The 27,810-nt window shown below is 37.4% G+C and overlaps 3 protein-coding genes and 1 pseudogene across 3 annotated transcripts; 3 read left to right on the forward strand and 1 right to left on the reverse strand.

Annotated features, from left to right (window-relative positions):
• Positions 1-718: 718 nt before the first annotated feature.
• On the forward strand, positions 719-3,740 carry LOC103927262. Its single transcript, XM_009336159.3, has 3 exons — positions 719-974; positions 1,067-1,548; positions 2,590-3,740. Exons 1-3 carry the CDS (start codon positions 848-850, stop codon positions 3,589-3,591), a joined length of 1,611 nt encoding a protein of 536 aa, XP_009334434.2. The 5' UTR covers positions 719-847; the 3' UTR covers positions 3,592-3,740.
• A 2,903-nt stretch (positions 3,741-6,643) lies between these two features.
• On the reverse strand, positions 6,644-8,862 carry LOC103927261 (annotated as a pseudogene).
• A 4,277-nt stretch (positions 8,863-13,139) lies between these two features.
• On the forward strand, positions 13,140-18,124 carry LOC103927260 (uncharacterized protein slr0889). Its single transcript, XM_009336157.3, has 12 exons — positions 13,140-13,545; positions 13,645-13,773; positions 14,521-14,715; positions 15,134-15,181; positions 15,250-15,378; positions 15,485-15,609; positions 15,757-15,867; positions 16,535-16,643; positions 16,806-16,924; positions 17,273-17,426; positions 17,544-17,688; positions 17,898-18,124. Exons 1-12 carry the CDS (start codon positions 13,423-13,425, stop codon positions 17,957-17,959), a joined length of 1,449 nt encoding a protein of 482 aa, XP_009334432.2. The 5' UTR covers positions 13,140-13,422; the 3' UTR covers positions 17,960-18,124.
• A 3,617-nt stretch (positions 18,125-21,741) lies between these two features.
• Positions 21,742-26,112, forward strand: LOC103927255. Its single transcript, XM_009336151.2, has 10 exons — positions 21,742-22,328; positions 22,428-22,565; positions 22,880-23,068; positions 24,051-24,188; positions 24,252-24,373; positions 24,511-24,643; positions 24,763-24,892; positions 24,986-25,065; positions 25,175-25,309; positions 25,461-26,112. Exons 1-10 carry the CDS (start codon positions 21,834-21,836, stop codon positions 25,722-25,724), a joined length of 1,824 nt encoding a protein of 607 aa, XP_009334426.2. The 5' UTR covers positions 21,742-21,833; the 3' UTR covers positions 25,725-26,112.
• Positions 26,113-27,810: the final 1,698 nt, after the last annotated feature.

A 27,810-nucleotide genomic window follows, 5' to 3' on the forward strand; every position in this document is an offset into this window, starting at 1 on the left:
TGGTTGGTGTGTGTAATGAAGTTTGGTTGGTTGGTTTGTATATTGAAGTTTGACTGATGTTTGTATATTGAAGTTTGGTTGGTGTGTGTATTGAATTTAGGTTGGTTGGTTTGTATATTGAAGTTTAGTTGGTGTGCGTATTAAAGTTTGGTTTGTTGGTTTGCGTATTAAAGTTTGATTGTTTTTAACATTTTGTCAAAATTTATTTTTTATTTTTTAAATTGAAACATTCGTAAAAGTAAATAAAATTCCGTTAAAACCATTTAATTTTTTTACATTTTGATTGTTTTTTACATTTTGTCAATTTTTTTTTTAAATTGAAACATTCTGTACAATTGAATTAAGATATCATAACTCAAAAGTAAATAAAATTCCGTTAAAACCATTTCACAACAATTAATATGTTTTAGACCTAAATTCTAAAACATTTAAGTTTGAAGGATTAGATGATATTCACTGTTCAAAACCTAAATTCTGTCTTAAGACACCTAAAGAATATAGCTCATTGTACAGCTCAGCTCACCCTCTATATCTTAAATGTAAATAATATTGTTTCTTAAAAAATTAAAAATAAAGGGATGTGATATCTACACACTACACATTCTTTTTTATTCTCACACACCTTTTATGTTCAACAATCAGATCGGATAAATAAAAAAAGATCAAATGATATAAATTAACTATGAGTGGGAGGATAGCATCCCTATATAAAAATATTAAAAGAAAATGCCTCATCACACAAAAATCAAAACCCTCGAAAATCCGTCCCCCCAAGTAGAGACAAACAGCGCGTTACTTTCACAATCCGGGACAACAACCTTCTAGCGGCGTCGCCGGACGTGAAACCATGGCGGCAACTGATGAATTTGCAGACCTTGAACGCGCGCGGGAGTTGTTAGATCATGCAACTCGACTCCAGTACGAAGCAAAGCACCTGATCATGGCTGCAATCACCAAGCGTCCATCTCCGCAAGGTAAATTTAACCTTTACACTCTGAGTTCCGCTTCAAATTTTGCCCACCACATGCTCGGTAAAATGTCTCTCTGACCTAATCTATCCGAACAGGCCAAACTTCTGCTCCTATTACTTCCACCGTACCGGGGATCTCAACCCAACCGACTTTTACGCTACCACAATCGGTTTTCCGGAATCCGGACCCGATACGGATGATGGAGCTCCGGCTGGAGAAGGAGAGGATAAGGGAGGACATTATCGCTGCTGAGACTTTGCGACGGCGAGAGCTTGAAGCGGAGGTCAGGAGAGAGCTCAAGTTGGAGAGAGAGTTGGCTATGAAAACAGCCCCTGCTGAAGGACTCGGCACAATGCGGTTCGCTGCTCATAAGAACTCCGTATTCGAACCATTCTCGTTCGGCACAATGCCGATATCGGAGCCTGTGACCAACGACTTCAAGTCGCCGTCTACCGCATTTGATTCGTTCTCGTTGCCACTGCTGATTTCGGAACCTATGATCAACGGCTTCATGTCATCGCCGCCGCTACTTCCTCCTCCTTCAGACCTCAGCAACAAGAACAAGTTGATCTTACTGGTCAGTCGCATTAAAACTTTTTATTTTTGATTTGACAGTGTTCTGTTTATGCTTTACTGTTTATACGCGACAAAGTAAATGATAAAATGAATGATCATTTGCATCCCAAGATCCGCAATTTGTTTTGGATTGTATAATGTCTCTTGAATCATGAATTACGATGTACGAAAGTGAAAAATAAACATTTCAAGTTTGCAGGATGACCTTTCCAGGTCTTTGTTTTGCAAATACAACACATAGAGGAAGAGGACCATGTGTTCTTAGTAGCGTCTGCATCGCCTAAGGTGGCTGTGCCCAAAACCGATGCTAATATTGACAAACAAGTTTTATATTGGTTTGCTATGTATGCATATGGTAGTCCTTTTGCTTGTGGATCAGCACTTTAAAAGTCAGTTTCAATGGGGCATTGTAGTCATTCATCACATAGAGTATTTGTCCCGGATCATTATACTAGGATGGTTTACTATGACAATTTGTTATAGTGACATCAGTTTGATCAAGGTACAGAATAATATGGATTAATGGCTCTGGTGGATCGTTGGAAATTGAATTTTCATTTGTGGGTTCTCTTGGAGGAGGCTACCCTATGCATTTGCAGCAGTCCTTTATAGTGGCCTTGTGTGAGAAATGCCGTCTCTTATACATAACTACTTTGGAAACACAGATTCCTTCTTAATTATTTCGAAATCTTGATTTTTTTTTTACTCAATGCTATTAGGGTCAAGCGAGTGAGTCTGCCTGCACAGATACTATTGATATTAGATTCATTTGTTGGCTGAGTTATGCAACAGCAATGTAGTATCCAAAATTGAAACACATCTTGCAGATTTGCTAGACAGCACATTTCTAGTCACTGTCAAGCCTTTTCAACTTACGAATACTGCAAGTTGTTTTTCTGTTATTCATTCTATATTTGCAGCAGAGGTTAGTGCACTTCATATTTGGAAATGCTGTTTTGGTTTTTACCATCAGTCAGATGTTTGGCATTAAACTTTAAAAGACTGCCTTGGTATGTACTGTGTATAAATATCCTTGTTGCAGGAAAAACCTAACCCAAATCTTTCTGGAGGCAAGCGGAAAAGGCCACCGATAGTGGGTTCTAGTGAGCTGCCTCCATTTGGGTTGAAAAAGAAACCCAGGGAGGAATGGAGTTGCACCCTGTGCCAGGTTAGTGAAACAACTGAGAAAGGCTTAATTCAACACATAAACGGTAAGAAGCACAAGGCCAAGGAAGCGGAATTGAGAGCTCAGCAACTGGACAAGAGCTCCAGGAATGCACCATCTACACAGTTTTCTAAGCCTAAAGAGACCAATGGTATCACAAGCTCCAAATTGGAGGCCAAACAAGTAAGGAAATCACTGCTTGACCATACTGAAACCAGTGATGGTTCAGGCCAGAAATTGCAGGATCAAGGCACTTCAAAAGAGGACAAAGAGGAACCGTCAATGCCAGAAGACCAGTATGGAGGGGGCTTGAAGAATAAAGACAAGGTTGAAACGGCTGATGGACTGGAGAGAAATGAAGATGTAGCAAAACAAAGTAGCTTTAAGTTTTGGTGTGAAATGTGCCAAAAGGGTGCCAACAATGCAAAGGTGATGTCACAACATATGAGCGGCAAGAAGCACAATGCTAGGAGTCAGAAGGTTACACCAAAGAATGTTTCAAGTGCAAGTTCCATGGTATCAGCAGAGGCTAGTAAGGAGCCAGAAGATGCTGATGCAACCAAAGAAGCACATGAAAAGTTCAATGCCATCGTCACAGAGCTAATGAGAGCGCATAATGCTGTTCTGGCAAAAGAAACAGAGAACACTGCAGAAATTATTGTTGCAAATAGCGATAAACCAGCTGAATATAATCTTCCAAGTGCAAGTTCAATGGCATCTGCAGAGGCTAGTAAGGAGGCAGGAGATGCTGATGCAGCCAAAGAAGCACATGTAAAGCTCAATGCCATCGCCACAGAGCTATTCACGACGCATAATGTAGATCTGTCAAAAGAACCGTTCGTCTACAGCAGCAATCAACCAACTGTGAGGTCGACTTGATATTATAATTTGCAAAACGCTAATCGGGCGGTCCCCAATAGAAAATTAAGCTAGGACATATTTTTAAACCTTCCTTTCTACAAGTAGATTTCTTTTTATTCGCACTGTATGCTACATTGCTTGTGAAAATCGTATGTTATGTTTCGGAACCCTGATGTTAATTGTATCACAATATCTGATGCCATATAATTAGTTACAAACCCATACATGGTAAGCACTCATTGCAGTATTCGAGCTTCAAGATACACATAATTGAAGCGTACGTTGGGGGAAGGTAGATGATTCGAGTTGGGGTGTACCGGCGAGCTCAAAATGCATCCAAGAGACCGGAGAAACTGCGAGAAGATGAGGAGATACAAGATTATCCCAAGTTTCTAACCGGGACCGTCGTTGCAGAAGCAGAAGAATCAAAACATTGAGTTACATGCTTCGTATCTGCCGGCTGGCTGGGGATGTAGTAGCAGCCACAGAACTTTTGTAGGTTTTGGCGAGTAATGCTTGCACTTTTTTTTTTTTTTTTTCCATTGAACAAACGATATTTTTTGCACTAAGGAGGTGGAGAAGTGGATTAAACCTCACAATAGGCTAGCAATAATGTTTGCACTTCTCTTTTTAATTAGTTCAATTGGTTATAATATTGTAGCGTAAGTGCGTACGGTGAGGCAAGCTAGTGCTTAATAGGTAAGAAATTAAAGTACATTTACGATTTCTAACACTTTAAACCCTACTATCTACAAAATCATACTACTTTGATATTTCTATGATATTCAGATCAAATATGAACGTGTAAGACTCATTAAGTTTTGTGAAAAATCATGCAACCCTAAGAACATGATATTCGTCTTTGGTGAAATTACAATTACCAATCACAAGAAGCAATACTCAATCCTCCAATGATATTCCGACCAAATTGCATCCAATTACTTATCTAAACATCCAATTGGTGGCTAAGCATTCAGATATAGAGACAGTTTAAACACAGCAATTAATAATTCAAAGTACACATGCATAATACCATAAGCAATTAAATAAAAACTACATATTCATGGTAAGGCTCGTGGCCTCATCTAGCAATTGGAAATTAGTTACGAACAACCATGAAACAAAAGGAATTTTTATTGAAATTGAAAAAGGATAAAAAGCACATTGAAGGAAAAATAGCAATCGTCAAAGCGTAGCTAAGTTCTCCAAATTGATGCGTTCCCCCACCCTAATGGCTAAATAGCCTAATTTATACTACTAGAAAATAAAATCCTTCCTAGAAAAGATCTTAGAATAAAACAAGAAAACATAATAGAATAAGATAAGTAGAAAATACATCATATTCTAAGTTTGAGAAATCTGCCCAGCCACAAAGAATCCCACGTTTATGGATATTCATGGCTCTAAAACAGACCCAAAATGACTCGAAAGAAAGCTTGAGATCTCCCGAAAATAATTGTAGAAGGCCTCGAACCCAAAAGATATCATCTTGGACGCCAAATAAGCCCAAAACGTCATTTTGACAGCACTGCGCGTTGCTCCTTTATTTCATCGCCATAAATTAATCGTTTGGTAGAAAAATCTAAAACTTTGATACAATCAAGTAGAAAGACTAACGAACATCCTTCAATTGGAATCACTTCATAATTTATTTGTTTGATCACTTTTTGCTCAAGAGGAATTCGAATGTCCTACATTGGAAATATAATTTAAAATATTAAAATTCTCACAAAATAACCAATAAATTATAACTAAGAATAGGACAAAATATACAGTATAATACCGACTCATCAAGATGCTATTGTAATAACGTACTTATTTCATGTAAATCGTTGATATTGGTCGTCGTGATATCGATCAAGTGAGGTTATGGGACGGCTGTGATCATGGTTTCCAAGCATGTAATTATCCAACTCCACCAGTTGTGAGCAAGGGATGACGAGGAGAGGCAGCATCATAGAGGCTTCTGTTGAGTGTAGCAAACATGAGTGCTCTTACCGTTTGACAGGTGTAATAGATTGCAAGTATAAATTAGAGTTGTAGTTAAACACACAACTGTCAGACTTGTTGTGTCTCTTGCTGCAAATTTCAATTGGAAGATCAAGCAATCAGATATTGTTCATGGATTTCTTGCCGAGGAAGTATATATGGCACAACCACATGGCGGATATTTACTACAACTAATTTAGGGCATGTTAGGTAGGACTATTTTCAAAAATTGGACTCAAGACTAACTCAAAAATATAGTCTATTCTCTAAAAACATAAAAAGTGAGTTTTTAGAGTTTTTAAACTTAAACTCACTTCTTTCTTTTCTTTCCCTTCTCCCCTCTCATTCCAAATCTATCTCTCTCTTTTCTTCTTCACTTTTTTTTTTTTTTTTTTTTTCCTACCTTTTTCGTCTCTCCTCCAATCTGCTCTCTTCATTCTCTCGGTTCTTTCTCTCACTCCTCTTCATCTCTATCTCGTCCAATCCTCTCTCTTCTTTCTCTTTCCTTCAATTATCTCTTACTTTCTTTCCTCCTCTCTCCTCTTTCTCCCTCTCCTGCGACTCCCTCTTTTTAGACCTCTTTGTCTAGTTTAAGTCGTACGATTTAAAAATTTAAATCGCAAACCAATCCAATTTTTTAGTCTAAAAAAAAAATTGTTTTCAAGAAATGTTTTGAGAAATGATAAAAAAGTTCAAATATGATACCAAACAAGTCCTTAGTTTTTCGGCTGCACGAATTTGGTTGGTTTGAAACAGGCTCCACGAGCTTGGAAAGAGCTGTTTACAACTCATTTCCCTAGCTTTGGTTTCAAGCAATCCATCTCATAATCATCTCTCTTTGTTTAACAATCCGGTTCTACCATTATCATACTTGTATTATATGTGTTATTTTTGACCAGAAATACCTTGGAATCCTTTGTTCAGGCGTCGTTGAGTTAAGAATTGGACTTGAAGAATCTTGGAAAAATATTGTGGAGTGAGCCCACCGTGTGGTCACCATTATATTACGTTACTAATCAGTGCTTCAGCACTTTCATATATATGAACAAAAGAAATCGGGTTTAGAATACTATAAACAAAATATAAGAGAAGCACTTATTTATTTATTTTTACTTTCTTAGCACACCATACTACACTTTATTCAAAAACGAAGATGCGATATACTCTCAATTGATTATTAACTTAAACTTTATTTTTGAATAAGATGCGATATACTCTCAATTGATTATTAACTTAAACTTTATTATTGCCCTCCATATGGCATATGCAAGTTAAACCAGTAGACTCGGTCATGTCTAAATCCTCCATATGGAATATGGCAAGCTCATTATAAATATGGAATAGCAACCGCTTTAAGAGGGTATTTTCTACGTTTGGTTAAACCAGTAGACTCGGTCATGTCTAAATCCTCCGCTCTTGCAGCACCATGCAACTCCCAATCGAATTTATGCACCAAATTTGCCAAACCAATTTCATTAACCGCCATGGCAAACTGAATTCCTGGGCAGCCCCTCCTGCCAGCTCCAAATGGAATCAATTCAAAGTCATTCCCCTTATAATCTATACCGCTATTCAAGAACCTTTCTGGCTCAAACTCCTCCGGTTTTTCGTAGGATTTGGGATCTCTTCCGATTTCCCATGCATTCACTATGACTTGTGTGTTGACTTTAATGTCGTAGCCATGGATTTTCACATCTTGGGTTGACTTTCTTGGCATTAGTAATGGAACTGGAGGATGTAAACGAAGAGTCTCCTTGAACACTGCCTTCAAGTAGTGCATTCCAACCAAATCATCCTCGGTTATTATCTCGGTTTTACTTCTTGCTATTCCCCTTACTTCCTTTTGCAGTTTTTTCATCACCCTTGGATGCCTCAAAAGCTCAGACATTGCTCAGTCTATGATTGTATATGTATCAGTGCCAGCAGCAAACATATCCTTCAAGGAGAATGATCCACCGACGTTAATGAATAACCGAATTATTATAAGACTAGTAACGCTAGATAGACCATATTATTCATATCATTACGTATTACTAGTACAAAATACTTAAACTACTGAGTCACCTATATTAATAATTCATATGCCTATAAAATGCTATGTGATGAAAGAGAGAGAGAGAGATATACATATATATATATATATATATATGCACTGTATACAAAAGAAGTTTATGCAGCACAATCGGACAGAAATAGTTGTTTTACTGAACTAAAGTGAGTTGAGTTACCAAGATGAGGGCCTTTATGCTAACTCTAGCAAGAGGAAAACCAGCTAGGTTTTCTTTCTGAATCCAAAGCAAAACGTCCACAAAGTCCTTTTCCTCATGCTCAACCCCACTCTTTGCACCATCTATATGCTCTTGAACAATTCCATCTAAAAAGTCATCAAACCTTTTAGCCACCTTGTCCAGTTTAGTGCCCAAACCGTTGACACAGCTCAACCAAGAAAGCCACGGGATATAGTCCCCAATCACAAGACGTCCCAACAACTCCATAAACTCCCCCAGAATCTCCTTAAACATTTTCCCTCCTTCTCCACCACAATACTTTCTCCCCAACGCAATTCTACATATAACATCATTAGTAAGAGTCACAACCATTTCAGTCAAATTCACAACTGAAGATTCGTTAGTACTGCAAGACTGATTTATTTTCTTAATCATCAACTTGGTTTCCTCTTCTCTCACACAGCGAAAGGATTGTACCCTTTTGTTGGTCAAGAGATGAGAAACACATATGCTCTTCACCTGCCTCCAGTACTCACCATATGGCGCTGTTGAGACGTCTTTGTAGTTGTAGAGGAGCTTCTGAAAGATGGTGGACTTGGGTCGGTCAGAAAATGTGAGGTCATGAGTTTTCAAGATCTCCTTGGCTGCCTCAGCTGAAGAAACAACAAGGACTGGAACACTTCCAAAATGGAGAAGCATGAGAGGGCCATGGAGTTGAGATAAGGCTTGAAGCGAGCGATGAGGGTACAATCCTAGTTGGTGAAGGTTTCCAATTATTGGAAGCTTAGGTGGAGATGGTGGTGGGTTTGTGGCTATTGGAGTTGAGAGACATTTCAATAAGAAGATCAGGAAAATGAACACAAATACTATTGCGAATAAAGAAGATTGCAACAAAGTGAAGATCTCATTCAACATTTATACGTGTATGCGTTTGTATTTTTTTTTTATACAAAGCAAGGTACTGAAGACGGTAGGAATCAAACTCGGAACCTCAGAGATGAATGCTTTGAATAGACGGAACTACAAACCCTAAATATGTGTGGGTTTGGAAAAGAAATTGAGGACATGCTATTTGTGACACGAGTTGGGTCTATTTATAAGATTGCTTTGGCATGGTGAAGATAACATTGAACCAATCAGTAGACGGTTAGCATATTTCTTCATCAACATAATACGGTGGAGAAATTATCATTATGACAAAAACGGATAGTACATTACGTATTTTTATAAAAATTGTAGAAAATTTATATAATAACACGTCATACATCTTTTTAAACAGCGATGCATGCACATGCACTGACATTGTATTTTAGTTTAGTTTATTGATTGGTTTTGGCAGCCAACCCACTGAGCCCGATTTAAAACGAAGAAGTTGTACTATTTGCCTGTTTTGTCTCGGAAGATGAAATTTTTTCCGTTTTTATTGTTTGTTTGTTGCATGTTCTCGACATGTGAAGAGTGGTCGTGTTTTCACTTTTTTTTGTTTGTTTGTTGCATATTTTGGACATGTGAAGATAAGATGGCATGTTTTGTTAGGTAGAAATGATTGTAATTGAAGATAGGATGAAAGAAAATCGGTTAAAGTACTTTAAATATGTAAACTGAAGATCTACAGATGTTCTGGTTAGAAAATACAATTATGAGACAAAAGTTCAGGAATAAAAGGGTAGAAGAAGACGTAGAAAGGCTTGAAAAGAGACTTTAAGAAAATACATAGAGTACTACTTGAAACTAGCAGAAGACCTGATCCAAAACTCAACGCACATTTTCTAGGTACTAAAGACAGTAGGAATCAAACTTGGAACCTCAGAGATGAATGCTTTGAATAGACGGAACTACAAACCCTAAATATGTGTGGGTTTGGAAAAGAAATTGAGGACATGTTATTTGTGACACGAGTTGGGTCTATTTATAAGATTGCTTTGGCATGGTGAAGATAACATTGAACCAATCAGTAGACGGTTAGCATATTTCTTCATCAACATAATACGGTGGAGAAATTGTCATTATGACAAACACGGATAGTACATTACGTATTTTTATAAAAATTGTAGAAAATTTATATAATAACACGTCATGCATCTTTTTAAACAACGATGCATGCACGTGCACTGACATTGTATTTTAGTTTAGTTTATTGATTGGTTTTGGCAGCCAACCCACTGAGCCCGATTTAAAATGAAGAAGTTGTACTATTTGCCTGTTTTGTCTCGGAAGATAAAAAATTTTCCATTTTTATTGTTTGTTTGTTGCATGTTCTCGACATGTGAAGAGTGGCCGTGTTTTGACTTTTTTTTGTTTGTTTGTTGCATATTTTGGACATGTGAAGATAAGATGGCATGTTTTGTTAGGTAGAAATGACTGTAATTGAAGATAGGATGAAAGAAAATCGGTTAAAGTACTTTAAATATGTAAACTGAAGATCTACAGATGTTCTGGTTAGAAAATACAATTATGAGACAAAAGTTCAGGAATAAAAGGGTAGAAGAAGACGTAGAAAGGCTTGAAAAGAGACTTTAAGAAAATACACAGAGTACTACTTGAAACTAACAGAAGACCTGATCCAAAACTCAACGCACATTTTAAGATTTATACAACCGATTCACTTAGCCAAAAAAGAATTTGTAGTTGTTTGTTTGTTGCATGTTTTATATTTTTCACTTGTGTGGTGCAAAAATTTACAGTCACATAATTCATTTTTTGTGTAATGCCAAATCACATCAACGGAAGGATTCAAACTTACGAGTTTTTTCAACATTAGAAAGATAAGTACAACCACGTGGTTACAGTGCAAGTCACATCATCAATGGAGGGTGCACCAATATGTGCAAGCCCTAGCACGCTGATGATCAATATGGAACTGCAACGGCTATAAGAGGGGGATTTTTTACGCAAGGTCAAACTGTTGGAATCAGCCATGTCCAAATCTTCATCTGATGTTGCCAATTCCAATCGGACTTCTGCACTACATTTGCCAAAGCAAGCTCAATAATAGCCAAGGTAAGCTGAATTGCTGGATGGCTCCTCTTGCCACTCCATATGGAATGAACTGGAAGCCATTCACTTTATAATCTGTACGCCACTATTCATGAACCTCTCCGGCTCCAATTCCTCCGGCTTCTTATACGATTGATTTCGGTTCTCTTCCAATGTTCCACACATTGACTATGCCTTGCGTGTTGGCTTTAATGTGGTAGCCATTTGTTTTCACATCTTGGGATGATATTCTGGGGATAAGTGATGGAACGGAAGGATATAAACGAAGTGCCTCCTTGATCACTGCCTTCAAGTAGTGCATTTCAACCAAATTGTCCTCTGTTATTATCACATTTGTATCACATTTCTAATAGAGATAGGGCCCACCAAAATGATGACACAATATATAATCAGTAAACCTTTGTCTAACTGCACTTTTAAGTTTATTTCTTTTGAGTTGTAAACTTTCATGCCTTAATGGTTGTTGTGCATGGATTTCAGAAGTTTCAGTTTATCCCTTGTTAATAAACAGAAAGGAAAACTTTTACGGTGTAGTATTACAGCGGAAGCTTCTATTCAAGTGGGTTTGTAAGAATATCACATCACAAGTTAAATGCATATGTGTGTTCAGAAGGGTTTGGTTACTTTGGGATGTGACATCAATACCACTCAAATATCAAGTAACTTAAATAATAAGTTATTCAAGAATCGAGTGATTTAATTAGCAAGTCATTAATATTCACGATAATGAGTACTGTGAAGCCCAGCATACACGGTGTCTTTAGAACAAGAGCAATGAACCACATCCATACAATTACATAACAAATGAAATTAATAGTCTTACGATCATCATTTGGGGTTAACTTTATAGCACACGCATACAAATTATCGAAGGATAAGGATCGATTGAGGAATTATTGAGTTAATAATACAGATGCTCAAATTATTAAGGATCCACATATACCAACCCAAAATATAGGGAAACAGATAGCCAGCAAAAGGCTCAAACAGAATCTCAAAGCCCAATAACCAAACCCCAACAAACAACAAGAAACCCAATTACAAGAACAACCCTAATCTACAATATCAAAGCACATCCCCGGCACTGCCAATTGTGGGGAGGCGAAATTCTCGGCCGCACTTCATTTTGCTTTGCGATAGTTAAATCTAGATTGTCAACCGATATTCCTTTTCAGTTGTGAGATGTTTTAGGTTCGAAACTCGTAAATAGTAAATTTCATACTAAATTAAATTGTATATTGTATAGTTTAATTGAACTTCCCTTTCTATTTAGTGCAAAATATAAAATATATTGTTGGACCAAAAAAAAAAAAAAAAAGAAGGGAAATCTAGATTTTGGGTTTTAAGTTTTTTAACGTAAAAAGAGCGCATCCATGCACGACCACAAATCAATCGTCTTCTGACATTGGGATGAAAATAGCAACCGACACAGGGAGATGGATTGTCTGTCTTTTCATTTTTATACTTTTCTGATCTTTTTTTATTTGTGTGGTTACGGTTAAATCATGTTAATATTCTATATTCCTATTACTTTTTATTTTATTATTTTTATAAAAAATTAATATAAAATGTTGACATGACTTAACCGTGATCACACATCACAAAAAGGTATAGAAAGAGTATGAAAATGAAAGGCAGGCAATCCACCCCCGCGACGACGCAGACCCTCAACTGAACATCGAAATCAAGTACAAGGATTTTAATTTAAAATTGGTTGTATCGTAGACTGGTTGGCCACCGGCTACCACAATTGATAATGAAAGAACTTAATGCTTATTTATTTTAATCTTAACTTGTATCTACTCTTTTTCAATATTTGACTAACTGCAACAACTTAATGGCTAATTTGATAGGTGTTTTTAAACGACTGAAAGTAATTTTAAATAAAACAATTTTAGATTAAAAAAGCACTTAAAGTGCTTCATGCAAGTAGCATTAGTTATGTGCTTTTTGTAGGAAATACTTCAAGTGTTTTTTCATAATCAACTTGCATTTTTACTAAGAATTGATTTTAAAAATATTTTGCGTAAAAACTCTTCTAGTTGTTTAAAAGTACTTGTCAAATGAGCCTTAAAACAATATTAAACTTAAACCTAAACCGAATATGGAGTGCACCGAAGAAGATCTGGAGTTACAAATAAAACTTCGAGCTCATATGTCATGGATCGAGAACGAAAATTGAACTCTATGAGATATTCTCCATCATCCCCAAAATATAAACAAATATTCGTTCACATGACAAAAGAAAATAAAAAAGAAAAGAGTTTGCTGTCAATCATCACGTCATCCAAAAGGAAATAACGAAGTGAAACACTTTTTATTTTCCCAATTTTACAAGAAAACACAAAGTAAACAAATCGAGCCTTACAAGCCAAGCAATTATCAGCTGACTCAGCTCTCGCTCTCCCTGTGCTGTTTCTGTCAGCCACACACACACTCTTCCTCTCCCCCACTACGTACTGTTATAGATTACTCACTTCCCCAAGTTCGGATTTTTAAGCCGAACCCATCACCAATGCCTCAATTGCATGTTAAATGCTCTGTTTAATCTGCCCATTTGATTAGAATTTTGGGAATTTTGAGCAAATTTGAAAGAAACCCAATTGCGATAAGAACGAGAGAAGATCAGAGAGCTATGCTTCCACTGCCTCCCATTGATCTCAAAGATGTTCAGCAGAAGCTAGCAACGCATTTCCGGCCATGGCAGCGCTCTTTTCAGTTCTGGGTTCGAGCTGTTGATATCTACACGGGCTACAAGGTCCCTCTCTCTCTCTCTCTCTCTCTCTCTCTCTCTCTCTCTCTGTGTACATATATATATGTATATGTTTTGATGGGTGTTTTGGTTGGGGTTTGATAGGTGTTTCAGCTGAGAGTGAGTTTGGTGAAGGATGCGAAGAAACAAGAGGAAATGTGGGAGAGGCAGCATGAATTTGCAGCTGAGAAGATATATGCTATGTGCTCGGACCTTGGCGGTTTCTTCCTTAAGGTATTCGATGAATTTACTGTTCGATTCCTTTCACTGCTTGCTCTTGTGAAGACTGGATTTGATTTTAGGCGACAGAATTGCGAAATGACATGGATTATGTGCTGTTTTGTACTGAAAACTATATTTTTTTTCTCTATGATTATTGATTAGTAATGTTAATGAGTCATGCTTTATTGTTTTTGCTTGTTGTTGATGTGCGTGTTTAGACAGTCATCTAAGACTTCGAGCAAGTGAAAGTCAGAGAGCGATCTAACTTGGTAGTACCGCATTCACATGCACACGGGATTGTAGTCGTTCCCCCATAACCGGGCTACGACTGTTGTAGTATACATTCTAGTGTATTTGAGTATGCATATACATATTATATTGGATAGTCATAAGATAAGAGCCTAGAGAACTTGGGAGAGAAGGACAGTGCAGACGAAGGGGAGGAAAGCCTCCCTTGCTGCCTCTACGACAGTCCCTTAGTTCCAACATGTGGCCACAATGAAAAGGTAATGTGGCCTAATAGAATCCACTCAAACCAAGGGTCAAAGTTCTCCTTTGGTTGGTTGATCCTGGTGAGACCCAATATGGTCTAAACAATTATTGTTCGTTTTGATTTGATTTCCAATTGGTTTTCGGATTTAGGTTAGTTATCATTGAACCTTTTGGTTTTAAAGAACCTTGGAATTCATCATTGGTGGATTTGGTTTTTCTAATATTTGTGCTGAATACTGAGTTGCTCTTGAATGGGGTTTCAATTAGGTTGCCCAAATCATCGGGAAGCCAGACTTGGCCCCAGCTGCATGGGTCAAGAGGCTTGTTACATTGTGTGATCATGCTCCTGCAACCCCATTTGATGCTGTTCAACTTATGTTGGAGATGGAGTTGGGCCGAAATGTTGGTGAAGTGTTTGAAAGATTCGATGTGGATCCTCTTGGCTCTGCCTCAATTGCCCAGGTATTTCTACTCATGAGTGATTTCTGGATTGCTACAAGTGCCACCATAGAAATTGCAATAGTTATTAGAATTTGCAAGTTAATATTCTTAGCTAGTATCAGTATCAAGTTTTTAATTAAGAGAGCCTCTCTGAAAGCAGATGTAACTTGATGCTGATATTTGTTGTTCCGCTATAAGTTTGTAATTTGCGTCAAGAGCTTTAATAATTAAGATTCATGGTCAGATATTACCACTAAGCAAGAGTTTGTCAAATTTCAGAGCTCTTCAATGTTGGAATGTATATTTATATTTATATTTGCATTTAATTCCTTTTTGGGCTAGCTGTTTTATATTGGAGGGAACCATACTAGAAATGCTATTACAATGCTTATCGAAGTGTATACATTTTTACCTGATATGTGTTTTATGCTCATACTAGGTTCACCGAGCAAGATTGAGAGGTGATAAGAGTGATGTTGTTGTCAAGGTGAGTGAACATAGAAAATTCTATGGCTTCTTTATGCTCTGTGAAATTCTAATTTCTTGTGGTAATAGGTGCAACATCCTGGAGTTCAGGATCTAATGATGACAGATATTCGCAACTTGCAAGCCTTTGCCTTTTACATACAGAAGACAGACGTCAAATTTGATCTATACTCTGTAACAAAGGAAATGGAGAAACAGGTGCCTTATATGCACAAAATATGGAATCCTTCTTTTGTTAGATTACTATCTGAAGTGTAGTCATCAATATCCAGATAATAACTATCTTTCATGTTTCCAATTCAAGATTGGATATGAATTTGATTTCATTAGGGAGGCTGATGCTATGGAAAAAATTAGACGTTTTTTGTATGAGAATAACAAAAAGTCTCCAGTTTTGGTGCCACGACTCATACGAGATATAGTCACTAGGTATGTAATTCACACCCCCTTCTCTTCCCTTCTGATATGATGGATTGATAAATTTTCCTTGCCGAATCATTGCAACATCTAATTGTGGGTGCTGTTAAGTTCATTTGGTTGAACTTCCAGTGATAAAGTGTTACTTTGTTTGGTCAGGAGAGTTCTAGTTATGGAATATATTGATGGAATCCCCATCCTGAATCTGGGTGATGAAATTGCGAAAAGAGGCATAAATCCTGGTGGTAAGATTGCAGTAGCGGCAAAGCAGTAAGCATCTAGTTTGTACAAAGAGTATGCTGTCTTTGTTATTTACTTTTTTATGTATATAAGTTGCATTTGATTGTCAACAAAGAGCTATTATTAATTCTCGTTATCTAATTAATTTAAGTCTTTCATAAAATTTGTAGACACCTATGAAATGTTCAAACTTTCCTTATATCAACAAACAGCCATTTTAGGTAGCATATTGTACGTCCCTTTTGCTTCTTTGATTGGCAATCTCTTTTTTCCTGTCTTATCTCTCCTATTCATTTGCTAAAGCTTCCATTTTTAGGAAAACTAATGAAAAGGGCTTGTAAACTTTGAGTTTTAATCAAAAGGACAAAAAGGTGTTGTAAGTGTACCAAGAGTGACTTTTTAGAGTAAAAATGTCCTTAACGTTAAAAGTAAACAGTACCATGAGTGTTTCGTTAAGATTCCCTTTATTTTTTGGTAAATATTTGATTGTGATTTGAATACATTTATTTGAGAAGGCATCTTTCCTGAATTCATTACCCGAAGTTTTCCCCTTTTTCTTTTTAATCGGGTTTTGTTTATGAAGATTCTTTCTGTTCTAGCTCTTAGAAAACTTTCTCACTACTTTTCACTTAATTAAATAGTTTATTCTCTCACAAGAAATGGAGAAGGTCATTGATTAATTTCTTCTAAAATGCAGGAAAATCCTTCAAAGTTTGACACTGGCATATGGGCAAATGATTCTGAAGACCGGTTTCTTTCATGCCGATCCTCATCCAGGAAATATACTAATCCGTAAAGGCTCGGAGGTAAATGACCAACGTATCGAATTTACTGCTTAGTTGGACAAAAAGCTACATACTTTGTCTCTTTCTAATTAATAACTTACGTATGGTATAGATAACATTTCCTTTAATTTGAATAGTAAATTAGTAAGCTGACTTAGAATTTGCATAATTCTTCCAAGTTAGGTTGCCTTGTTGGATTATGGCCAAGTGAAAGATCTACCGGATGAGTTGAGACTTGGTTATGCTAACCTTGTTCTTGCCATTGCTGACGGTGACCCTATTAGAGCATCAGAGAGCTACAGGTAATTACTTCACTGATACCGCCTTAGTTTAAACTAAGCTATTAAGGCAAAAGAAACTAAGGCTGAGACATGACCTGCAAACTGTGTGCAAATGCACGTGAGTGTGAGGCTCATGGAGACAAAATCGCAATAGAGAAAATAGGTGAATTAGATCATTAAATGCTGTATCAGTAACTGAGATTGAATAGAATGGAGTGTCATTGTTGTGCTCAACTTGGATATAAGAAATATGGGCCTAATTCAAAATATGACAATTTTTCATTTTTCGATCACAATCTCAGAGTTTTGATGACATGCTTTCAGGGTTGATATTGTGTGCACATTGTACTAATTTATTTCTCTTTACAGGGAACTTGGCATAGAAACCTTAAGCAAATGTGAAAATGAACAGCATGAATTGTTAAAGTTGGCACAGACAATGTTTGACACCAAATTACCCCCCGGAGTGACAATGCTGCAGCCTTTTTCCGAGGAATCTTCAATTAAAAAAATTGCAGTTCAGGTAGGACGAATTCCAAAATTTTATTGACGACTTATTTTCACATCATTTCATTATATTGGTGGCTATCCACTCGTGATTGTTACATACTGTTTCGTCTACTGTCCCTGGCTCTTGTAGGCTTTTCCAGAGGAGTTGTTTTCTGTACTTCGGACAGTGCACCTGCTGAGAGGACTTAGTGTTGGTTTAGGAATCAACTACTCATGTGCAGAACAATGGAAACCCATTGCAGAAGAAGCTTTGTTCCGTGCTGGGAGATTAAAAGGTGGTGTTTCTAAACTCCTTAGCTATGGAAATAGGGGGCTCATATATTATGTAGTACATTAATACACACACGCACGCGCGCGCGCACTCTTGCGCTAACTCCGTCATGACAAAGCATGTTCTTGAAATTGCTCTTATTTCAATGCGAAATTTGAATACTACCCCTTGAGTTATTTTCTGATGTCATTTCAAATACATTGTCACTACCAGGTAGGCCGATCAAAGCCAGAGGTCGTAGGCGTGGTTTATCAAGGTTATTTTCGAGAGACTGATTATCTTGTAAGAAGAGGTAGCCCTGACTAGGGGAAACTTTGTGTGATCCAAAATTGTTAGCTTGCTGATATAGTGAGTCTTTGTCCTAATTGTTTGATTAATGTCAAACATGGAGACCGAAAATTCAATTCACCATGGGCGTATGTTCCTTATTTTGACATCCATTTTCTTTCTCCACCGGCGCTGTTATTTCGGAAGTTCTTTGTGCCATTAAATTCAAAAAATATCTGTAGCACACATTTATTTTTACTTCTTACATCATTTCAATTTTCGGCCGTTGGATCAAATAAATTGGAAATGAACAATGACCATAAATTGACAAGGGTGTGTGTAAGGTAAAAATAATTGTGTGAATAGCACTATCCAAAAGATTCTAAAGCATCAACCCACAGAGCCCAGAATTTGACGACCCTCCGTCTAGCCTAGAATCATAATTTGACCAGAAAGAGATCCTCTTCAGATCTTTCCCTCCAAAGCCCAAGGATTAAGTGATCTGGGCCTTTAAAATTTGATCCAACGGTCAAAAATTATTATAGCTTTTAAAAGTTTTAACTAACTTTTCTGTTTTTAGCTGTTGAATTAAATTTTAAAGATCCGGATCACTTGATCCTTGGGCTTTGGAGGGAAAGATCTGGAGAGGATCTTTCCAATTTTACCCAATGTTAATTGGTTGTTCGTCCATGTGGCACAAATTTAACATTATATCAGTAAAAATGTAGGACTCACAGTTGACACATTATCATTTAACGGTCAAATTAACGGATCTATGATATTGCAATGAATTTGTAAATTGATGTATGACGTTACAAAACTCAAAAAATAAAGTAAAAATAAAAGGAGTTTATTATGTGAACCAAACTTATAAAGGAGCAAAATGTAATTCACCCAAAAGTGTATTTCCCACTTGAGGAAAAATGAAATGGTTCATGGACTTTAGTGCATTAGTGCTGCTACTTGTTTGGCATGCACAAACCTTCAAACTGCATATTTTACATGTGTCCCGAAAATAGTCTCTTTCCTCGCAGACGCCACCCAGACGGGCCAGACCAATACTGGATTGGAATCCAACCCAATCCAATCCAAATCAAACTTTGAAAAAGCTGTAACTGCCAAGGCACTTGACAAACTTTTCAGAACATGCAAAGGAAGAGAAGGAGAAGGAAAAGGTCTTTGCTTTTCCCACACCTTTTCTTTCTTTAGCAAAGCATGCATCAAGTTGAAATGTTGATATCCATCCTGTTCAAAAATATTTAGTATTTAGTTTTATTCTATTGTTCGGGTAATTTTAGTATTTTACATATTAGGTTTTATGAGGTATATGAAAAAGTCAATCAAAATATTGTCTCAAGTTGTAGTTGTTTTGACAATTTTGTTTATTTGTTTTTCCAGTTAGTAACATAATTTACATAGTTTCATGGTTTATTTGATCGTATGTTATGCATACTCTAATTTTTAGTTAAATTTTTGCTTCTCAACCATCTAATTTAGAATCATTGATCACCAATCTCGCATATTCAATTGTTTTCTATTACAAAATACATGATACAAATATACTGTTGTTATAACGCCTCATAACGATTATATTGTATTATAGAAAAAACCTCACATATTATTATTGACACGTAAAATGTCACGAGAAATGTGTAACCACAACATGTTAATTTTTGCAGGGAGGAGGAGGGGAAGATGACGACGGATGTTGTTGGGGATTTGGTAGAGCGATTGGCAATTAGCGTAACTGCTTATGTCAAAAAGTTGCGGATCTTGTTTCTCTACCCTTCTAGTTTCATACACTTTCATCCTCTCTTATTTTTATTTTGTGCGATCACAGTTAAACCACGTTAATATTTTATATTGCTTTTTTTTATAAAGATAATAAAATAAAAAACATAGTGATATAAAATATTGATATGACTTAATCCGTGACCGCATAAATAAAAAGGGATGTGAGTGTACAGAAATTAAGAGAGCAGGGAAGCCAGGTCCAAAAGTTGCTCCTCGGCAGAGTGGTGTGGGTCCCCACAATCCCACAATAGAAAACGATATCCTTCGTTCATATGGGATCTGGTGGAGTTTCTTGTTCTACCCCTAATGTTTTACTTTAATTACGAAGTTGCCATCATCAAAATGGCTGGTATTTCACTAGTTCTAGTTCCATTCATAATTTGGTACTTATTGCTTTGTGGGTGGCACTAGGAATCCAGTTATGGAGAGCTAAACTTAGCACTAAATTACTTTTAGATCATCCATCTCCTCTTCACATCTCTTTTTGGTGTTGAGGGTTAGAAGGTTCGATCCTTTTGGAACTTGGAATTCCTATTTAACACACATACAAAGAGCAAAAAAGTTAGAAAGAATAAGAATTTAAGGCGCTCTTAAGTGACAACTTTGTGAAATCAAAGATTGGTTTACAAAGGTATAAACCTCCATCCTTTCCTTTACTATCTCAAGTTGTGTTAGTTTGGTTCACCTATCACTAGACTTTAAAATTCGTGGGTCAAGATTGGTTTTCGAATTCATGTAGTCTAGCCTCCGCCTCTAATTGTTGTTACCCTTGCATGTTATACTCAAATGATCTTAAATGGACTAAATTTTTCCTTCACATTCCACCCGTGCAACAATGTTGGTCCATAGCGCCTCTTGTGTTGCAGCTGTAGCAGCGTGCTCTTTTCACTGGGCTTCGAGTAGTGGGGCCTACAAAAATTTTGGCCCTAGGGCTAGCGGGTTGGATATATCTAGCCTGCCTTGCGGCTAAGTTTGGCCTGATTCCTATAGACAATTTCCTTTGGTTCTTTTATTGAAGACCTATATTGTCCATTTAGAATTAAATATGGCATATAGTTCTTGACTGGAGATGCCTATGCCACTAAAATCACAAGTTAGTGAATTAATTCATGCCGTAGACCTAGAAATATCACAAAAATATTGCTATTTTTAAAATTGGACATTGTTTTTCCACTTACTAGTTTGAAAAATGCATCACGTTATCACATTGATTGTAGTAAGTATTAGTTGAGATGTTAAGGTCCGTAGGGGACTTAAGGGAGAGCTCTATATTTGGTCCATCATGATATCAAGCTGGTCACCACTATGTTAATTTTTCTTTTTTTTTTGGTACTAAACAGTGTTTTCAGTTATTGTAAAAGTACTTCTAAATGAGCTTTAAGTTATTGTTGTATTGTTCGTCTATTACTATATAGATAATACGTGTAATAACGTTTGACATAATAAAATGTAAGAATAAAAGCCTTTTAATTATTTACTTTAAACAAGATAAGCCTACCGTACACATAATTCTTATTTCTTATTTATCAAGAAAGTAAGTTTTTTTTTTGGTCGAATTATCAAGATAGTAACTAAATTTAATGTTGATAAATTGTCGACATTTGTTTGTTTTAAATTGGAGGTTTTTGATTTTCACTCTTTATCTGGTCGATATTCTATAATTTGGTGAGATTTTTTGGTATGTTAGAAACACGACTCGGTACATTTAAAGTTATAATATGATTAGTTAAAAATTTAAAAATAAAATTACAACGTATTATATTATGATATTTTGTGTAACAAACATTTCAAACACACTGGGTAGTATCTTTTTATTGTAGGAGATAAGATCAATTGATGCTGCATTGTATCCGAATTGCAAAAATGGCATTTACGTTAAATGGCGAGTAAATAAGGACAAACCCGTCATCACAATAAATAAAAATAACCCACGTGTCCTTTGACGCAGAGTCCCTTTCTTGTCCTCTCTCCTTCAAAGCCCCCCGACTTCCTCCCTCCGAACTCGACATTACTTCGTCACTCTCTCTCTCTGTCACTCAAGAAGGAAGCAAAAATCTAGAGAGAGAGAAAGAGAAACTGAAGCAAAGCATGGACGAGAATTCATCGGCACTAATCGAAGCAATTCTCAGAGAGCAAGAGGAGGAGGAGGCACAGAGATACGGCAATAAGCTGACCCAAAACGGCGACGCTTACGCCTGGCAAACGGTATCGTATCCGAAGCGAAACCGGAAATCCTCCTCCAAGGCGATTCCGGCGGATTCCAACGGCGGTCTCCACAACGGTGTCGTATCCTCCGCCTCCGACGTGTTCCGGCCTATCGAGCTGCATTCCGAGGAGCGCCGTCGGAGAGTTATGGAGGCCCAGTCCGCAGCCGTTTCCGGAGACACCGCACCTGGCGGATCGAAGCGGAATTCAGATGACGATGAGAATAATAGCGATGCTGAGGTGGCCGAGGCGGCCGTCGAGAACGGCGAGGTGAAGAAGGTGAAAAAGGTGAAGCAGAAGAAGCCGAAGGTGACGGTGGCGGAGGCGGCGTCGAAAATGGACGCCGGTGATCTCGGCGCCTTTCTGGCAGATATAACTGTGAGAGATGCTAATCGCTTATGTTTGTTGTCAAATTCTGTAAATTTGGGAGTTCAGTTCTGTTTTCTGACGTTTGGTTATGGGTGTTGGATTGGATAGGCTTCGTATGAAACGCAGCAGGACATACAGCTTATGCGTTTGGCGGATTACTTCGGCCGAGCATTTGCGGCGGTCAGTCCGGCACAATTTCCGTGGTTGAAGACGTTCAAGGAATCTTCTGTGGCAAAACTGGTTGATGTGAGTTTTTACTTACACGTGTTTCTCTGCATTCGACTTTGAATATTTTTCTTAAAATAATCACACCAAAAAAAAAAAAAAAAATCAAGGCATCAAACTTTGGAGGACTTGTAGGAAAAGAAAAGGGCTTTTGATCATTTCGTCGTGTTTACTGCATATTCTGTGTACTGAATTGTACATGCATGCGGGTTTTCGATAGAATGTGTGCGTTTCGGAAAGCCCTTTTTTCGTCATTGTGTTTTCGAGTTGTGGAATTTATATATATGTTTCAAAGGGTCTCCTAATATCTTATGATTATGTTAATTGTCAAGCAGATCCCTCTTTCGCATATATCTGAAGATGTTTACAAGATATCGGTTGAATGGATCGGCCAGCGCTCTACTGAAGCGCTTGGATCATTCGTGCTATGGTCGTTGGACAGCATTCTTGCTGACCTTGCAAGTCATCAAGGACTAGCCAAGCGATCTAAAAAGGCGGTCCAGCAAGCACCTTCAAAGTCTCAGGTAACTTTCAGTTGTTGCATGCATCGGATTCCCTGTTTAAAGTGTCTGGTGGTGTTGAACTTGTTTCTGCCTGCCTTGGTTTGTGACAAATTGTAGAAGGTAGATAAACTAACTAATAATGCTGCATCATCTTGCGAAATTGGTGTAAAAATATGAGAAAAAACAGTGTTCGTGGGTCGTGGCCATGCTTTTGAGTTGAGAACTGTAGGAGCAAATTTGTCCTAAAGTTTTCAATCCATATATTTGAGACCAATACTGCGTCTACATATGTAAAACTTTACCAGAATATCATGTCAAGTATATATTTTGTAGAATTTTACATAATTGTATTCATCATGCTGCTCTGTACTAACCCCTTGTTTCTTGAAATGATTTTGTTTGAATCCACTGCTATTATCTGTAATTATAGTTTGTCTTTGCTTTCGTCACATTTTTTCCTTTCTTTTCAAATAAGTTCCTTCTTCAGCGGCTGCTTTCTAGAGGATGCTTCTGTGTGCTAGCATTATTGAACTTTTAGATATCATATAATAACAGTTCCATAGCTTATCCAACTTTGTTGCATATGTGATCCGATGCCAAGATTGACTAGATGTTTTCCTACTCTACCATCCTGGAAATGCTCAAAATGTGGATTTTTTTACTCATTTTGAGGTTCATTATCCTTGGGGATGGCTAATTCAGCATTTTGTTTGTGGGAATGTTTCTTTCATCTAAAATTAGATTCGGCATCCCTAAGCTTTAAACAGCAATAGTAAGACAATTAAATAACTATTGCTTTTAAAATAGCATCGGAATATGGGGTTCAAGTTCAAAACTATTGCTAAATTAACAATTAAATAACTTCTAAATTAACAAACCTTTCTGCATCCTTGCCTTTTCTTTGTTCTGCCATTCAATTGGTTAATGTTCTTCTTACCATTAACAGTATAGATTATATGTGCTTAAACCAAGTGAGTTATTAGCTGTAACCTTGGAGCTGCAGGTTGCCATATTCGTGGTTCTAGCAATGGTATTGCGACGAAGACCTGAAGTACTGATTAGCTTACTTCCTGTGATGAGGGGAAGTCTGAAATATGAAGGCCAAGATAAGCTTCCAATCACAGTTTGGCTGGTTGCACAGGTAATGCATTGTGTTTAAAGTTCCTAAAATCATGGTTCACTTTTCTAAGTTATGGATATGCAGGCTTCTCAAGGAGATCTGGTTGTGGGGTTGTACTCGTGGGTGCATTTTCTCTTGCCTATATTGAGTAGCAAGTCAAGTAGTAATCCTCTGTGTAGAGACTTAATTTTGCAGTCTGTGGAAAGGTATGACGCCATTTAGATTAACATGAGTTCTACTTTCTTCACCTTACATGTGTACATGTCTGGCTTCCTTGTCACAGAGACCTGTCTTCTATGCCTAATTCTGTTTTTTTCTGTTCTTCTTTTATGCGTGATGTCAGAATTTTGGCTTTTCCGAAAGCCCGTCCAATTCTGTTGAACGGTGCTGTCAGAAAGGGGGAGCACATAGTGCCACCATCAGCCCTTGATCTCTTGATGAGAGTCTCTTTTCCAGCACCTTCTGCCCGAGTTAAGGTGCGACTCTTCAAGGAGCCTTTGCATAATTGCAAAATTTTCCATTTAACAGGAACCCCACCCTGTCTTACCCCCCTCAACCAAATAAATAATATGTGGAAAATTTTGGTTTTGCTAAGGCAACTGAGAGGTTTGAAGCTGTTTATCCAACCTTGAAAGAGATTGCCCTTGCTGGTTCCCCAGGAAGCAAAACAATGAGGCAAGTCACACAGCAGATATTAAAGAATTCAGTTAAAGCTGTTAATGAAGGTAAAGCAAAGAACAAAAAAAACTTATTTTCCTTTAAAAGTATTTCCCCTTCGAAATTCTCTTTCGGAGCTTGATGTATAGGGCACTTTGCAGGCATCCCTGATCTGTCTAAGGAAGCAAGTGGCTTATTTATTTGGTGTTTGACGCAAAACCCTGAATGTTACAGGCAATGGGTATGAATTTTGATCATTGTTCTTTTACTTCTTTATTTTTTCATTTAAGGCATTGCACAAAGATTTAAATATCATCAATTTGCTGCTTCGCTGTGAATATTTGGAACAGGACGTACTTTATCTGGACAATCTCGATGCAAGCGTTGCTCTCCTGAAAAAGCTATCTGACGAGTGGAAGGAGAACTCTGTTAAACATGCTTCTCTTGACCCCTTGAGGGAAACTTTAAAGAGTTTAAGGGAGAAGGTAACTATATTCAGCTATCTAAATGACATAAATCTGCCGAGACCACTAATATTTTGAAGTGATGAACCCAGTCTTATTATTCATTTGCCTTATATTAATCCATGTTACCCTGAACCCGGTCTTATGAACTTATTTTCTGTTTTGGGTGTAGAATGATAAGGCATTGGCAGGGGGAGATGATGTTGCCCGCCATTCACTGTTGAAGGATGCAGACAAATATTGCAAGCAGATGTTGGGACGATTGTCGCAAGGCCATGGATGCATGAAGAGCGTGGTGCTTGTTTCTGTTGCCCTGGCTGTGGGTGCTGCGGTCGTGTCCCAAAACATACAACTCGAGGACCTCAAGAAACTTGCAGCCAACTCTCTAAATGGAGGAACTCACCAGTACTTAGTACTTACAGCATACCGGGTTTAATTAAGTCTGGCGTAGGTCAGCTAAGATAGGTGGCCCATAAAAGTATAGGCAGAGGAGGATGAGTTGAGTCTTCGACGGACTTGCAGCAGGTCTCAGTGGAATTGGAAGAGTGTAAGCAGCAGCGTAACCAAGTCTGTGTTGCGGTTTCTCAGGTTGTTAGCCGTATCTGGTTTTCAGCGTCAGTCTGTTGAGTTGAGTGAGTTGTTTTTCCTTTCAAATGGACTAAAACGTTATGGAGGCGTGTGTGTTTCGGGTTTTCTTTATTTATTTGTTGTGTCATAGAATAATAGTGTGTTGAAAAATGCACATGCAAAATGGGCATAAGAAGATGGGAATGAATGGCGGAATAAGTGCTTGAAAGAATGTGCACTTCTTCTCATTGTGTTCAGATTTGAGCCTTACCATTTTACTTTCTGTTATCATATTAGTATGTTTGAAATAAGAGATGGGGAATCCTTAAGGCCTCGTTTGGTGGCCGGGATCGGATTGGACCATATCTCGAATAGGCTAGGAATTGAAGTGGATATGGTGGGAGTCTTTTCTAGCTTCTGGTGCAATCAATGACTATGCAAAAGGTTTTGTCAAAGATAGTGTTATTCATACACTTACACTCACTTGTACATCTTACACGCCGTGTTAGTGAAATATTGTTATATATAAAAAAATAAATAAAGCAAATCATGACACGTGGCTAAGTGAAAAAGTGTAAACAATAGCTCTCTTAGAAAAAAAAAAAAAAAAAAAAAAAAGAGATGTCGTGGGTTCGATACTTTATATGCTATAAGTTGTGAATCTGTTTGTTTGTGTTCACGAGTAAGGTGCAATTGTCGCAATTCTCAACTAGCCTCTTATGAGTTCGAAATGAGTAGATAACCATGGTAATGTAGCATTACTCTTCTTTAATTAACAAGGCTTACCAATTACGGTTACTATTTTAGTTGGAGGCTGGACTTGCACAAGATTAGAGAACAACTAATGAAAAAACATATGTTATTATGTTGCAACATGTTCTTTCTCAAGTATTCAAGGGAGACCGATTTAGTGGTATCCCTCGTCACCTTGTAAGTGAAAGTTTTTAGATTCAACTCTTCTGGATGACAAGTTTGTAACTAAATTATTATAACTAGCCTATTATGTGTTTTATCCCAGATACGTGCTCCTTTACAATTACAATTGTAACAAAAGTGAAAAAGAAAATCAAGCAATCAAGACCAAAGAAGTTTGTGAGCGAAGGACATGTACAAACATCAAACACATAAGTTCAAACTTATCGTTATTTTAAGTCTTTCCTTTTTCTTTTCTTTTTTTCTGTAGTTCATTTCGAGTTTTTCGTTCGCATCGGTTTGATTTTTTTAGCAATTAATTATTGATTTTTTCAGCGATGACATTCTCTTCTCGAAATGTATGAAAGCAGGCATTCCCTTCTTGAATGTATGAGAGCAATGGAAACCCACATGCTGCAATCAGGAAATACAGTTTGTCCAACGAGTTCGGAGTAACCAATGAGGAGAAAAAATCCAGAAGCAAAGCAAGATATTACAATAGAAAAGTCACTTTCAACCCATAAATTTTGTCAACCCCATGCAAGAGCCAACTCCACAACAAGGATGACAGTATGAAGCTCCGCATAGAAAGAAGTATGATGCCCTAAACTCAAGGAGAAACCACCAAGAAAACAACCTGCATAATCTCGAAAAACCCCACCACAAGCAGTAGGACTTAGGTTACCTTTAGCAAGGCCATCCGTATTCACTTTGATCCATGGAAATGGGGGACGCCAAAAAACAGGAACTATAGAATAAGTTTTACAAGACTCAGCTGAGATTCCAAGAGATACTAAAAACTGCTTATCCAAAATACCACATACATGACTTGGAGTGAAAACTCCAATCTGCCTAATCCAGGACAAAGTAGAGCGACAAATGCGTGGACAAGAAGGAGGCATTCTTTCAAACTTAACTTTATTACGCATCTTCCAAACAGTCATTATTAAGAAAAATCATGATGCTAGCTAGACATTGCGAAGTTGTAGAGAAAATCTTTTTGACACAAAATCAAGTCATAAATCCAAGAATGAGCCTGTAAG

This window comes from the organism of the source record quoted next, unplaced genomic scaffold (assembly GCF_019419815.1).
Source record: "Pyrus x bretschneideri cultivar Hongxiangsu unplaced genomic scaffold, Pyrus_bretschneideri_v1 Contig71, whole genome shotgun sequence".
Lineage (NCBI taxonomy): Eukaryota > Viridiplantae > Streptophyta > Magnoliopsida > Rosales > Rosaceae > Pyrus > Pyrus x bretschneideri.

What these genes read in the sequence shown, in the direction of transcription:
- LOC103927255 (XM_009336151.2), top strand. Translation starts at nt 21,834, where the DNA reads ATGGACGAGAATTCATCGGCACTAATCGAAGCAATTCTCAGAGAGCAA. An exon ending in AAGCACCTTCAAAGTCTCAG is followed by an intron (nt 23,069 to 24,050) that starts GTAACTTTCAGT and finishes TTGGAGCTGCAG; the next exon opens with GTTGCCATATTCGTGGTTCT. An exon ending in CACCTTCTGCCCGAGTTAAG is followed by an intron (nt 24,644 to 24,762) that starts GTGCGACTCTTC and finishes GGTTTTGCTAAG; the next exon opens with GCAACTGAGAGGTTTGAAGC.
- LOC103927260 (XM_009336157.3), top strand. Translation starts at nt 13,423, where the DNA reads ATGCTTCCACTGCCTCCCATTGATCTCAAAGATGTTCAGCAGAAGCTA. An exon ending in GCTCTGCCTCAATTGCCCAG is followed by an intron (nt 14,716 to 15,133) that starts GTATTTCTACTC and finishes TGCTCATACTAG; the next exon opens with GTTCACCGAGCAAGATTGAG. An exon ending in ATTGCAGTAGCGGCAAAGCA is followed by an intron (nt 15,868 to 16,534) that starts GTAAGCATCTAG and finishes TCTAAAATGCAG; the next exon opens with GAAAATCCTTCAAAGTTTGA.
- LOC103927262 (XM_009336159.3), top strand. Translation starts at nt 848, where the DNA reads ATGGCGGCAACTGATGAATTTGCAGACCTTGAACGCGCGCGGGAGTTG. An exon ending in CAAGCGTCCATCTCCGCAAG is followed by an intron (nt 975 to 1,066) that starts GTAAATTTAACC and finishes CTATCCGAACAG; the next exon opens with GCCAAACTTCTGCTCCTATT. An exon ending in AGAACAAGTTGATCTTACTG is followed by an intron (nt 1,549 to 2,589) that starts GTCAGTCGCATT and finishes TCCTTGTTGCAG; the next exon opens with GAAAAACCTAACCCAAATCT.